The sequence below is a fragment of the Gavialis gangeticus genome, unplaced genomic scaffold (genome assembly GCF_001723915.1).
Source record: "Gavialis gangeticus isolate Ggan-Ray unplaced genomic scaffold, GavGan_comp1, whole genome shotgun sequence".
Classification (NCBI taxonomy): domain Eukaryota; kingdom Metazoa; phylum Chordata; order Crocodylia; family Gavialidae; genus Gavialis; species Gavialis gangeticus.
The window spans coordinates 23,416,599-23,427,457 of record NW_017728996.1 but is presented as its reverse complement, the minus strand read 5'-3'; the positions used below and the strand labels follow the sequence as shown (position 1 = coordinate 23,427,457).

Here is a 10,859-nt window from a genome sequence, read left to right as displayed (position 1 = left end):
CGTGTGTGGCATGCTGGAACTCTGCCAGCCTGCAAGGAAAAAGCCATGGTTTCCCATGTTTTTTCCATTTTTAAAGTTTGTTCATGACTGTTTCATATATTCTTGTTGTGACCCACAGGTTGAGAAATGCTGCCCTACATGATGCATTTCAGTGCTTTGTCCAGAAGAAAATGCAATCAATAATGCCTCTGCTGTTGCTGCACCCAACTATGCCTGTTCAGGAACCCTGTAACTTTTCCCCATGTGATATCACTGGAGAAAGGAATCCACTTCCCCTGAAAGCACACAGGGAAGCAGGTTCTTTTGCCTGGAAAATGTCTTTAAAAAACAAAACAAAACAAAAAAAACAAACAAAAACAAACAAAAAAATTGCAACCCTCTTTTGTCCCTATGTTGATTCTCCAGGGGCTTATTTCCCTAGTTTTACATCAGGCTGTATGACCTAACTGCACTTACAGACTCTTAGATCTGCAAGCATTTGGTGCTGACTCTGTGTTTCCTTCCATCCAATGCAGGCACTTTCTGCCGCCACCTAGATGCACACCCAGGTGGGTGATTCTGGATGAATGTTTCTGTTTTGCCTTGGGTGTGAAATTACTGACTAGTGCTGGCAAACGTTCACCTGCTGAATTCTGCTAGGTCTGATTAGACACATCCATCTCGACACCAGACACATGTATGGGAAGAGAGAGCAGGGAATAAGGAGGGGGAGAAGTAATGAGGTTAGAAAGATGGAGAGCAAATATGGCCCCCAGCCCTGTGTGGGAGTCAGAGGATGGCATGATCTGAAAGGAGTTGGGTGAAAGTGATGAAGGGCCATATGCCATTGCTGCCTCTGTGCTGCCAGGGTTCAATCCTAGAAGTGCAGCCAGTTCTGCCCCAGGGCCGATTCACAGAATTGGTCCCATAGTTAGTATATAGAGAAAATAAACAGTGCAAACTTAATGTAAAGTCTAAGCTTCATTGGTATTGCAATGGAAAATACCTATTCATCTGTCTAGGCAGCCACTGAGGAGGAGGAACATTATATAAAGAATTCCCAAGTTCAGGGTTTCTGAAATGCTGGGCTTGATCATTCAAGCTTCTTTGTAAACTTCTCATTTACAAAGTCAGCAGGAGCTCCAGATGTGCAGGGCTTGCTGGGACCAATGGGTAATGGCAAACTAGCAATCTGAATACCTTCCAGAAAGAATATGACTGCATATTTTAAGGGAGATCTTAACCGAGCTCAGTATGGCCTCCCCTGAGCTAACGCAAGTTTCTAAGTAAGTAATATAAGGAACCTATGCATTTTAGTAAAAAAATAAATACTGTTCTGGATTTTGTTCTCATTGGGAATACAGCCCCAAAACTGCCCACTTGGAAAATGTTAAGGACTCCAGTGAGGAATCAAATGGTGAGAAAAGTCAGCAGTACCAAGGGCTAACGGGCCTGCGTAACTTGGGCAACACTTGCTACATGAATGCTGTTTTGCAATGCCTCTGCAGTATATCCCCACTGGTGGAGTATTTTCTCTCAGGAAAGTACATCACAGCCCTGTGCAAGTAAGTTGATGTATCTGCTGTCCACAAGAACACGTCCTTCTGATCAGTTCTGCTGGTTTTTCCAAAAGAAATGTTGTTTTAGAGAGCACATTTATACCCATCTGGACAAGGCCACCAGAAAATGGCTCCTATTTCACTCTGATACCCTCCCCTGCCCCCCACCCCTAAGCCCCATCTAGGTCATTCCCTGCAACCACTTCTTATTAGCTGGAGTTTGTGGATATTACCGCGATCTTCTGGCCTCTTTCTAAATTCTTTCTTTCTGACCTCTCTAGGTTTCTACTTGTTCTCTCCCAGTCTCTTACTTGCCTCACAATAGCTGGTATATTTTAAGCTCTTCAGGCGGACTGTGCTTATTCTATAGACCTCCTGTTTGGAAGGAATGAAAATCCCAGTGGAAACGTTGACAGTCAGGAATTCAATACCTCCAAAAATCAGACTTCACCTTTGTAGAAAACCCGGTGCAACAAATCCCAAGTCCTGACTGCACTGCCCACGTTCTTTTATGATAATATCATTGACTCCTAATTTCTCTGCTACTTCTGCTTTCCTCCTGCCAGCACTATAGTCTCCATCTTTAATTCTCTTAATTCCTCTGCCTTCCTACTGCTATCTTTATGGCTCCAATCCCCTTTCCTTTCTGCCGTGGTTGACTGCATGACTATTACAATACAAATCTTTGTTCTATTAATGATAGTGTACTGAGAACTATGACCATGTCTTTCAGGCAGCTGCTACTACTGAAGACTGTAAAAAAAAAACAAACAGATTCCTTCTAGCACTTGTGGAGTTACATTAGACAAATAGTGGCAGTTGTACCTGGACTGTATTTTGCTGATGTTTTCTCGAGTCGTCTTTCTTGTTTGTATTTTAAATGATTTTCTTTGGCTCCAATTTTTATTCACCTGAAGGGAAAATGTTGAAATTGCTACTGCCTTTGCCTATCTGATGGCTGACATATGGCTCGGAGACTTTGACTGTGTATCACCAGAGGTCTTCTGTTCAGTCATCGGTGATCGGCACCCAGCTTTTACCAAAAAGACTCAGCAGGATGCGCAGGAGTTTCTGATTTATGTCCTGAGTGAACTACATGAGACTCTTAAGAAGGTAAGACCAAAATTATGGCCTTCTGGGACTGTGTCTATGGCAATGATTCTCAACCAGGAGGTTACAACACATTCTTTCAAGGATGCTGCTGGTAAGTGCAATACAAATGCTCACACACTGTTTGGTGTCCAAACATGATTCACAAAATAAACCCAGAGATATCAATAAAGAATTCATAAAGTTAAACCAGTCTGCCCTGGCAGGTCTTTCTGAGTTCTTTGGAACAGAAGAATTGCTCTGTTATTTTTCTGTAGTGAAAAAAAACAAGTGAAAAGTAAGAGTAGCACTTCGTAAGGGGCACCTTGAGTCTAAGAATATTAAGAACCACTGGTCTATAGTGTGTCCCCATGAACCTGTGCTCTTACAATTCATCACTGTTTGTTTAGCCTATAATGCAATAATGCCCTTTTCTTTCCTTCCTAACTATACAAAATGCTGCTACCAATTATCATTTTCTTTGCTCCAACCACTTTTACTACAGCACTCTTTCTCCACCCTTCATTATCTATTGCTATGGCTTATCACCAAGGTGCCTCACTCACCCACTTGAACCTCTGTTCTTGTTTCCTCCTCCTCACCCTCTTCTTACACCATACCATAGTAATGGTCTCTCCCACATACCTAGAATATTCTTATTTGCCCAGCTGTACCTCTGCTTCTCCTTTAAATCTGTTTTGATGCCATCTATAATTTACCCTACCTGCTCTGAAGCCTCTCTTTGTTTTTCCCCATCCCTCTTTGCTAATATGCTGAGAAGAAAGCTCAACTTGCTGTGCACCACATAAAATGGCAGCATTATAACACATCAGTTTTAATCCCAGTTGAGACTCAATACTAATCTGTGCAGCTACCCAGTGCTCTCACAGAGATTATTCATCTCTGAGTTCTGCTTTACAACCATCTCACAAGTAAACAATGTGATTTTTCAGACTGGATGTTTTAGCACTACCCTGAAGCAGCAAGGACAGCAGTAGAAGGTACAAAACAGCATGGAGATGCTGAATGTTTCAATAATTTTTTGGAGACGTTAGTTATAGCCATATTGGTTTAAGGACATAGGCAGACAAGGTTCTTTGGGTAAATGTGATATCTTTTATTAGACCATATGACAGGGGGCATGCTCAGGGCCGGGTCTCACCACACCCCAAGAAGCAACTAGCTTCTCACCTTTTGGGATGAAAAAACCGAAGATTCTTTTGCAGCTGCCTTGACAGTCAAACCGGCGATATTTGCTTGTTGCATAAACATTAATAAACATTTAGACATTTTTGTAGTAATTGGTGTTATCTTTCATTTTTCTTCGTACAGTTAAACAAAAGAAGCAGCCAGGGAAACGTATCCATTGCCAGGGAAAACAGAGGGATTTCCCCTGAGACGTCAATCATCACACAGCTATTCGAGGGACAGCTCAGTTATGAAATCACATGTCTGGAGTGTCAGAACACCACTGTTAAGAATGAGGTCTTTACTGTCCTCTCTCTTCCCATCCCTTCTGAGACTGCATGCTCTCTACAGGTAGGATTCCCATTGATTCCTCCTACTCGCGAATTCAGTGTAGCAGAAGAAAGGTTATGCTAATATATTCTCTTGAGCAGATGCGTTCTTAGGACATGCATATTCTAGGATATCATCTGTAGAGAGAGAGGCAAAGATTTTTGTGGGTGATGCCTTCTATTGGACCAACTACATGGTTGGGATAGACTTAGACAAGCTTTTGGGTATCATCATGCCCTTCTTGTCTAAGTCTTTCCCAACCATGCAGTTGATCCAATAAAAATATCACCCACAAAATTCTTGCCTCTTGCATATTTCATCGTGGCTACAACATCACTTCAGCACTACCATCTATAAAGGGAGACATTTATTGAGTTGAGGGTCTGGCTTGGGGTTCCTAAATCAGACTCAGGAGTGTTTCTGGTTGATAACAGTCAAGTTTGTGGCATTTGAAAATGCTCTGGGGTCACCACTGGGTGCCGGGTGTTCAGAGAATTGTCTATTTTTATTGTAAAGTGAGCAACTGAGCAATGCCTTAATACTTCTTAAATTTTTCTGTTGACAGGGGAAAGTGCAGCAGATTTTAAGCTGCTTCATGTTCTTTGTATAATCATAATATCATGGCAGTTTCTTACTGCTACTAGCATGGGCAGAACTACAGGTGGCTTCCCCAAGTCAACAGACTGATGTATTGGGACTTCATCTCCTCAGACTCACCTCCCTTGGCCAAAACTCACTTCTCTACAAACACATTTTGGCCCTCATTTTACTAAACGTGTTTTTTTTCTGACAGGATTGTCTTGACTGTTTCTTTCAACAAGACATTCTGACCTGGAATAACCAAATCCAGTGTTCATGGTGTGGCACAAAGCAAGACACTGCAGTGAAGACCTGCCTAGCCAAGGCACCAAAGATCGTTATTTTGCACTTAAAGAGGTACACACTGCATGGTAGGATGGCTGCAAGACAACAGGGAAGTTATTTGCATCAACAGGAAAGGGAAAGCACAGCACAGAGAAGCAGATTGTTGTACACACAGAGTACTTGGAGCGTTCGTGGCCAGCTAGAGCTGACAAGACAAGCTCCTGAGAAACCAAGACAACATGTTTCACCCTTAATCCCCTTTTGCAATCCAAATCATGCCCTTGGTGCATTCTTGCTGCTCTTCCCTGTAAGGGGCAGAGATGAGAGATTGACAATGAGATCAGAAATGACTCTCATGAAAGACGAAAAGGGTTTGCTGTAAAACTGGGGCATTCAGAAAAGGAGATATCTGGTGCATGTGTACATCATGCAGCCATATGTGTGTTAAGGATGCCCATCCCTACAGATACTTACTTCTACCTCTGCTAGCACTGGCCTGAGTGTGAGGGGCTAAAACAGTGGCTAGTGCTCTGACCTGTCAGTAATTAATGCTGTGAATGGGCACTAATGATATGCACACAGCATTAATTCGCTCTTTCTGCTGCAGAGTTCTAAATATTAGAAATGTTCTGTAAAAGGAAATATTTCAGTTCCTTAATGTTTGACTTGCTTACCTGACTTCAGGGGGACAGTGGAAGGAGTGCTTGCAATGCATTTTGAAATGCTGTATTAGTCCCAAGGATTATTTTAAGTAGATAGAAAATTATTTTACAAAACAGATTAAATAAATAGACTGCAAAGAGCATTTGCAATCATGAGAGGTTGGTTCTTGCTTGGTGACTGAGGAGCATTATGAATAATCTCATGTTTTTCCAGGTTTGATTGTCAAGGCAGCTACAAAAGGAAACTTGGAACTGACATCCACTATCCACTAAACAACTTGGATCTTTCTCCTTATGTCTATCCACTGTTTCGGAAGAATCCAAAGTACAGTTTGTGTGCCGTGGTGGTAAGTTTGAAGCAAGGTAATCCTTAGTTGTAATGTTCATGTGAATGAAGCTAGTGCTTGGCCTTTGGCCTAAATAGCCAAAGTCACCCCTCCCCTATGCACACACAGTTTAACATTTTGGGGGGGAAAAAGCACATACACAGTGATTGCTGTTGCAAGGTTACGAGGGGTCTCCTGAATTGAAAACTACTTCCCAAACTACCAGAGTTTTCATTGGTTAGTATTAGATGGTTTGTAGCCACATAGAAATAGTGGCTGTGCTCTGTGGCATTTGAAGTCGTATTGTACTTGCAGGACTGTACACAGATGCAATCTGAATGTGTCTGGACATTGTATAACACAGTAACCTCCAACCATGCTGTAACACACTTAGTCTCGTCTGTGTAGCTGAAGAGCAATTTGGCTCCAATTATTACTTTTTAATAGTTGTGTGAGGTCTGTACAATGACTCCAGTACAGCTTGGTCCTGCTTACAGAGTGACTGCGCCTGTTTATTACATGACTACAGGAGTACGTGGAGTTGTATGATTCCTCATAGGGAGCAATTTCTTAAGAGGCTAAATAAACCCTCCCTTGTCAGTCTGTGATGCAATACATGTATCCTGAAGGCTGATTGCATCATTTGGCAAATACTTGATTCAAGCGACTTGGTAAATGAGCTGAATACCCATCCTGGTTCCTCAGTCAACCGTTGTTAATGAAACCTCTCCCCTTGCCTGACTGGTGTAAACTTGTTTCCATGAGCAGACTTCCAAGCCTAAAGCCTTTGGATGTAGATAAGCAATAGGCAGCCAGTGAGATCCACTCACCAGGCATCTGGCCTACAGATAGGAGCTGCTAGCTGGTTTGTAAGGGTGATATTTGACATGGAAAATATTATTAGTGCCCATTCACAACATTAATTTGCTCTTTCTATTGCAGAGTTCTAAATATTAGAAATGTTTTGTAAAAGAAAAACTGAAATCTTATTTAGTTTTCCCCATCCCCGCAACTGCTGAGTGCAGGTGAGAGTGATCACCAGGTTCTTGGCTTTTAGTCTGTTAAAATGGAGTCATAGCTCCTCCTGGACTTACGTGCTGCTTGTTGTTGCAGAACCATTTTGGGTATCTGGATGGTGGCCACTATACAGCCTTCTGCAAACACACTGTCACCCAGAACTGGTACAGCTTCGATGACTCGCAGGTCACCGAGATTCCACACTCCTCAGTGCAGTCTGCTGCAGCCTATCTCCTGTTTTACAGCTGTCAAGCCTTCTCTGTACCAACCAGAAAACATTAGGCCCATGGTTACAATTCACTGATAGTGTAAGCCAAGTTCTGTGTTCTCATTAAACTAGGGCAGTACCTGAATATCACTTGTCGTCTTTGATTATGTTTAGAAAGTGATTTCAAAGGTGAGGGTTGGAGTTGTGGCTTCTGATTGTAGGATGTGTCTTGGCAGCCAGATGTAGGATGGTTCAAAAATCATGTCACTACCCTGTATCAGCAGAATTGCTTCTAAAGTGCCTCTTGCACTAGTATCTGAAGTATTATTACAGTGGCTATACCTAGCACTTTGGGGACTCTTTCTAAATATAAAAGGTACAGAAACCTTTCCTGAATAGCTTCCAGCTGGACAAGAATACAGCGTAAACATGACAGCTCCCTCTCTGCTTACCCCAGATCCTCCTCTTTTCCAGCTCACCAAGTGGACCAATCCATTTGCTCTGCCATAGCCAAAATATGTCTACACTATGTTACAATCACAGTTCTGCAGTGTAGACAATCCCCTCACCTATTGCTTTCCCCCCACCCCTTCTTTTGTGAATGGGGGGAGTCCACTCTTTAGCTCTGTGGTCTCCGACACTACTAGATGGCAGCGTACCTGGAACCTAACTTAACAGATGCTACATAAAAAGCAGGAATAAAAAAGCTTCTCTTCACTGTTCCTGATCTGGGCCTTGCAGCAGTAGCTGGCTGAAGAGAAACTCCTCCATCACCCTGCAGTGATACATATTCTACTACATCTTTGCACTTTGTGAAAAAGCCAGGGAACAAACACAGCCTCACCTGACAATTTGCCTCTTGCCAGGCAAATGTGCCCTGATGGTTGCTGTGCTGTGCCTGTTACCACTGTCTCCATGCTTTTCCCGATGGGAAAACTCAAGACTGATGTGCTGTATTCTTAAAATTAAAATGATGAAACCTCTTCCCAGCTAATTGTTGCTTTTAAAGGGAACTGCCAGATACTAGATCCCATGGCTTGTCAGTCTGCCTTGCAGCCACTCAGTTTTAAAATAAAGTTTCTAGCTCCTTGACGTGTAAAGGAAATGTTCCATATCTGAACATGTCATCTTCCTGAGGGTCTGGACAGAGGTTTAAGCAGTAGCTGAGTTTTGAACTGCTCCAGTTGTCTCAGCCTCTGTTATCTCTGAAACTTGACCATAGCCATTTGAAAGGTGAACAGTAAGTACCAATTCTGTTTCTTAGTTAATGTCTATTCTTGGAGGTTTCATAACAAAGACATGAGATGGGGAAGAGACAAGCAGTCAGTGGTATGAATCATATCTGTGTGCCAGGAGGTATCCACTGCCACTACAGGGGAAATTCTTATTCTCCTGCAGACTAATATAAAGGGACAAAGCATGCAGATCTGACTTGGGCATCACCTTAATGCCTTGCCTTTGACAGGATGCAAAGGACTTCCATTAAAAAGTCACAGTTTATCATGCAAAACCAGTAACTACAGCAAGATCGCTTCCCACTGGCACTCATTCTCTCTTGCAACTATTTTGGCTTGATCAGGTGCACTTTTCATTGACCATTCATATCCAATGGTGCTGAGATCCTGCAAGCTCATGGTGCAAAAAGCCATTTAAAACTAGTAGCACTGAATGCACTGAAGTACATAGGACCCGAGCCATAAGTATATTGTATGAGATGGAAGTGTGTGCAGATGAGAAGCTGATTATTTTATCCACTTGATCTGAACAGTCGCTGGCGAGCTGACGCACAAAGGCCATTGGCCCATGTTTGCCTCAAAGAATGACTACTCTGCCAAGACCTTAGAAAGAGGGGTTTTATTTTTAAAAGGGTGACTCTTAGAACAAAAGATTAAGTAATTAAAGGCAACTTCCACACTGTGGCAGGCCATACAGTGCCCACCCCATTTGTGTACTGTGCACCTCAAAATAGCAGACAAACAGCTATTAAAGCTTAAGCAGCTTGATTGGAGCAAACATTGAAAACACTCACTCCCTTTCCTTAGGGAAATCAGCCCTTGGTAACACACATGGAAAAGGATGTGGATGCAGCAAGAGAGCCCTCTGTGGTGGTGATGTGCAGGTGGCAGGGAGGACACACATGTTGAAAGAAAGTTCCATCTAGGTTTCAGCAGAGGAAGGAAAGGGAGAAAGCTGAAATTAAGGTGAGCTTAAAAGTACACACTTAGAGGCAAGACACTGCTATCCAAGGATCAAGCTTTGTCTTCCTTTCAGTACTAGTGAAGTCTGGCAGGGGATCACAATTTCAATCTTGTTATATAACTTAGTAAAACCTCACCACTTCAACAGAGCCGCTGCTGGTTCTTTTGCCAGTAAAGTCAGAGGCCATCTGAAGCCTCTGGGTGTTGGAGCTTAAGTCTAAGTATGTGCTTATCTTACTGTAAGGTGGCATTCTATGAAGTTTTATTTTGCATTATTGGGTTGCCTTACTTAAGTGCAAGTTTTCAGTATTCACTGTACATTGCCTGGGTATTAACATTTAATTTAAGCACTGATATTGTCACCATTGCTTTCATTGTGACTGACTTCATATGACTACCTCAGGTCAGCTCAGCAGTTGTTGCCTTCAAGTTGACATTTTTGGTTGGTGAGCCACAAATTAACCCTGCTTGCTCCCTAAGTGTTGCTCTGATCCACTTCCCCTGCTGCTCTGTTTTCTACTTTGTGTGCTGTTTACCCCCTCCCTGATCTGCCACATGCCACACGCAGGCTTCTCATGCCACTTGTGTGGCACACGGGCCTCAGGCTGGCCAACCCAGCCTTAAGACACTGGAACCATTTTTACTAAGAAAGGTCGTTCTCACCACTTTATCCCCAGCTCATTTTGAATGTGTTAAGCACCTCACCTCTTCATACAGTACCTCCTGCTATGGCAATGTCAGCTCTCTAACTGGGCAAGAGCCAAATGCACAGATGCATAGAGGCAAGAGTTCAGGCTGGAATGGAAACTATGAATACAATTGGAAATTGTTCCCAGATGATACGTGTAGCATGAGCTAAAATGGCTCCTGAACTAATTCACTCAGACAAACAGCCATCCTTTCACTGGAGCATGTACAACCTCTGTGGAAGAAAATACAAATGTACAACCCCACAGCAATCCTGACAAACAATCAAACTGAGCAGAGGCTCAACAAACCCAAAACATGTTTAACAGGATAGCATGCTTTTAAATAGTTTCCTCAGTAAGATTTTTAATGCATGTGTACATGAAAGTTTATATTAGAAAATTAAAAAGGAAAATCTTATTTCTTTAGAATAACTTTTAAATGCACAAATATTGACAAAAGCTAACAGAAAAATACAGCTCCGCTTTTTATACTTATAAGTAGTGTTGCAGTTGTTTAAAACTGGGAAATAAAAGCAATCTTCCAAGTTATAGAGAGTCTCACAAAAGGACCACATATTTTATTATATACATAGTTCTGATGTGCAAGTATGCAATCAATATGTACACTTACATTCCTAACTGTTTACATCATTCTAGAGTATTCACAGTAGAATCAAGCTTAAGGTTAGAAATGTGAAAAGGCCATAACAGTGAGAAATAAGGGGGGGGGGGGAAATCAGGATATGCCTG

The 10,859-nt window shown here is 42.3% G+C and overlaps 1 protein-coding gene across 1 annotated transcript in view; it reads left to right on the top strand.

Moving 5' to 3' along the window:
• USP50 (ubiquitin specific peptidase 50) overlaps positions 1-7,367 on the top strand; it is a 10,731-nt gene extending 3,364 nt beyond the window's left edge. The window contains exons 2-8 of the mRNA XM_019504145.1: positions 516-548; positions 1,344-1,544; positions 2,456-2,651; positions 3,960-4,166; positions 4,939-5,081; positions 5,886-6,018; positions 7,111-7,367. Coding sequence (XP_019359690.1) covers positions 516-548; positions 1,344-1,544; positions 2,456-2,651; positions 3,960-4,166; positions 4,939-5,081; positions 5,886-6,018; positions 7,111-7,296 — 1,099 coding nt within the window. The 3' untranslated portion in view covers positions 7,297-7,367. The remainder of the gene's footprint in view (positions 1-515; positions 549-1,343; positions 1,545-2,455; positions 2,652-3,959; positions 4,167-4,938; positions 5,082-5,885; positions 6,019-7,110) is intronic.
• The last annotated feature ends 3,492 nt before the right edge of the window (positions 7,368-10,859 follow it).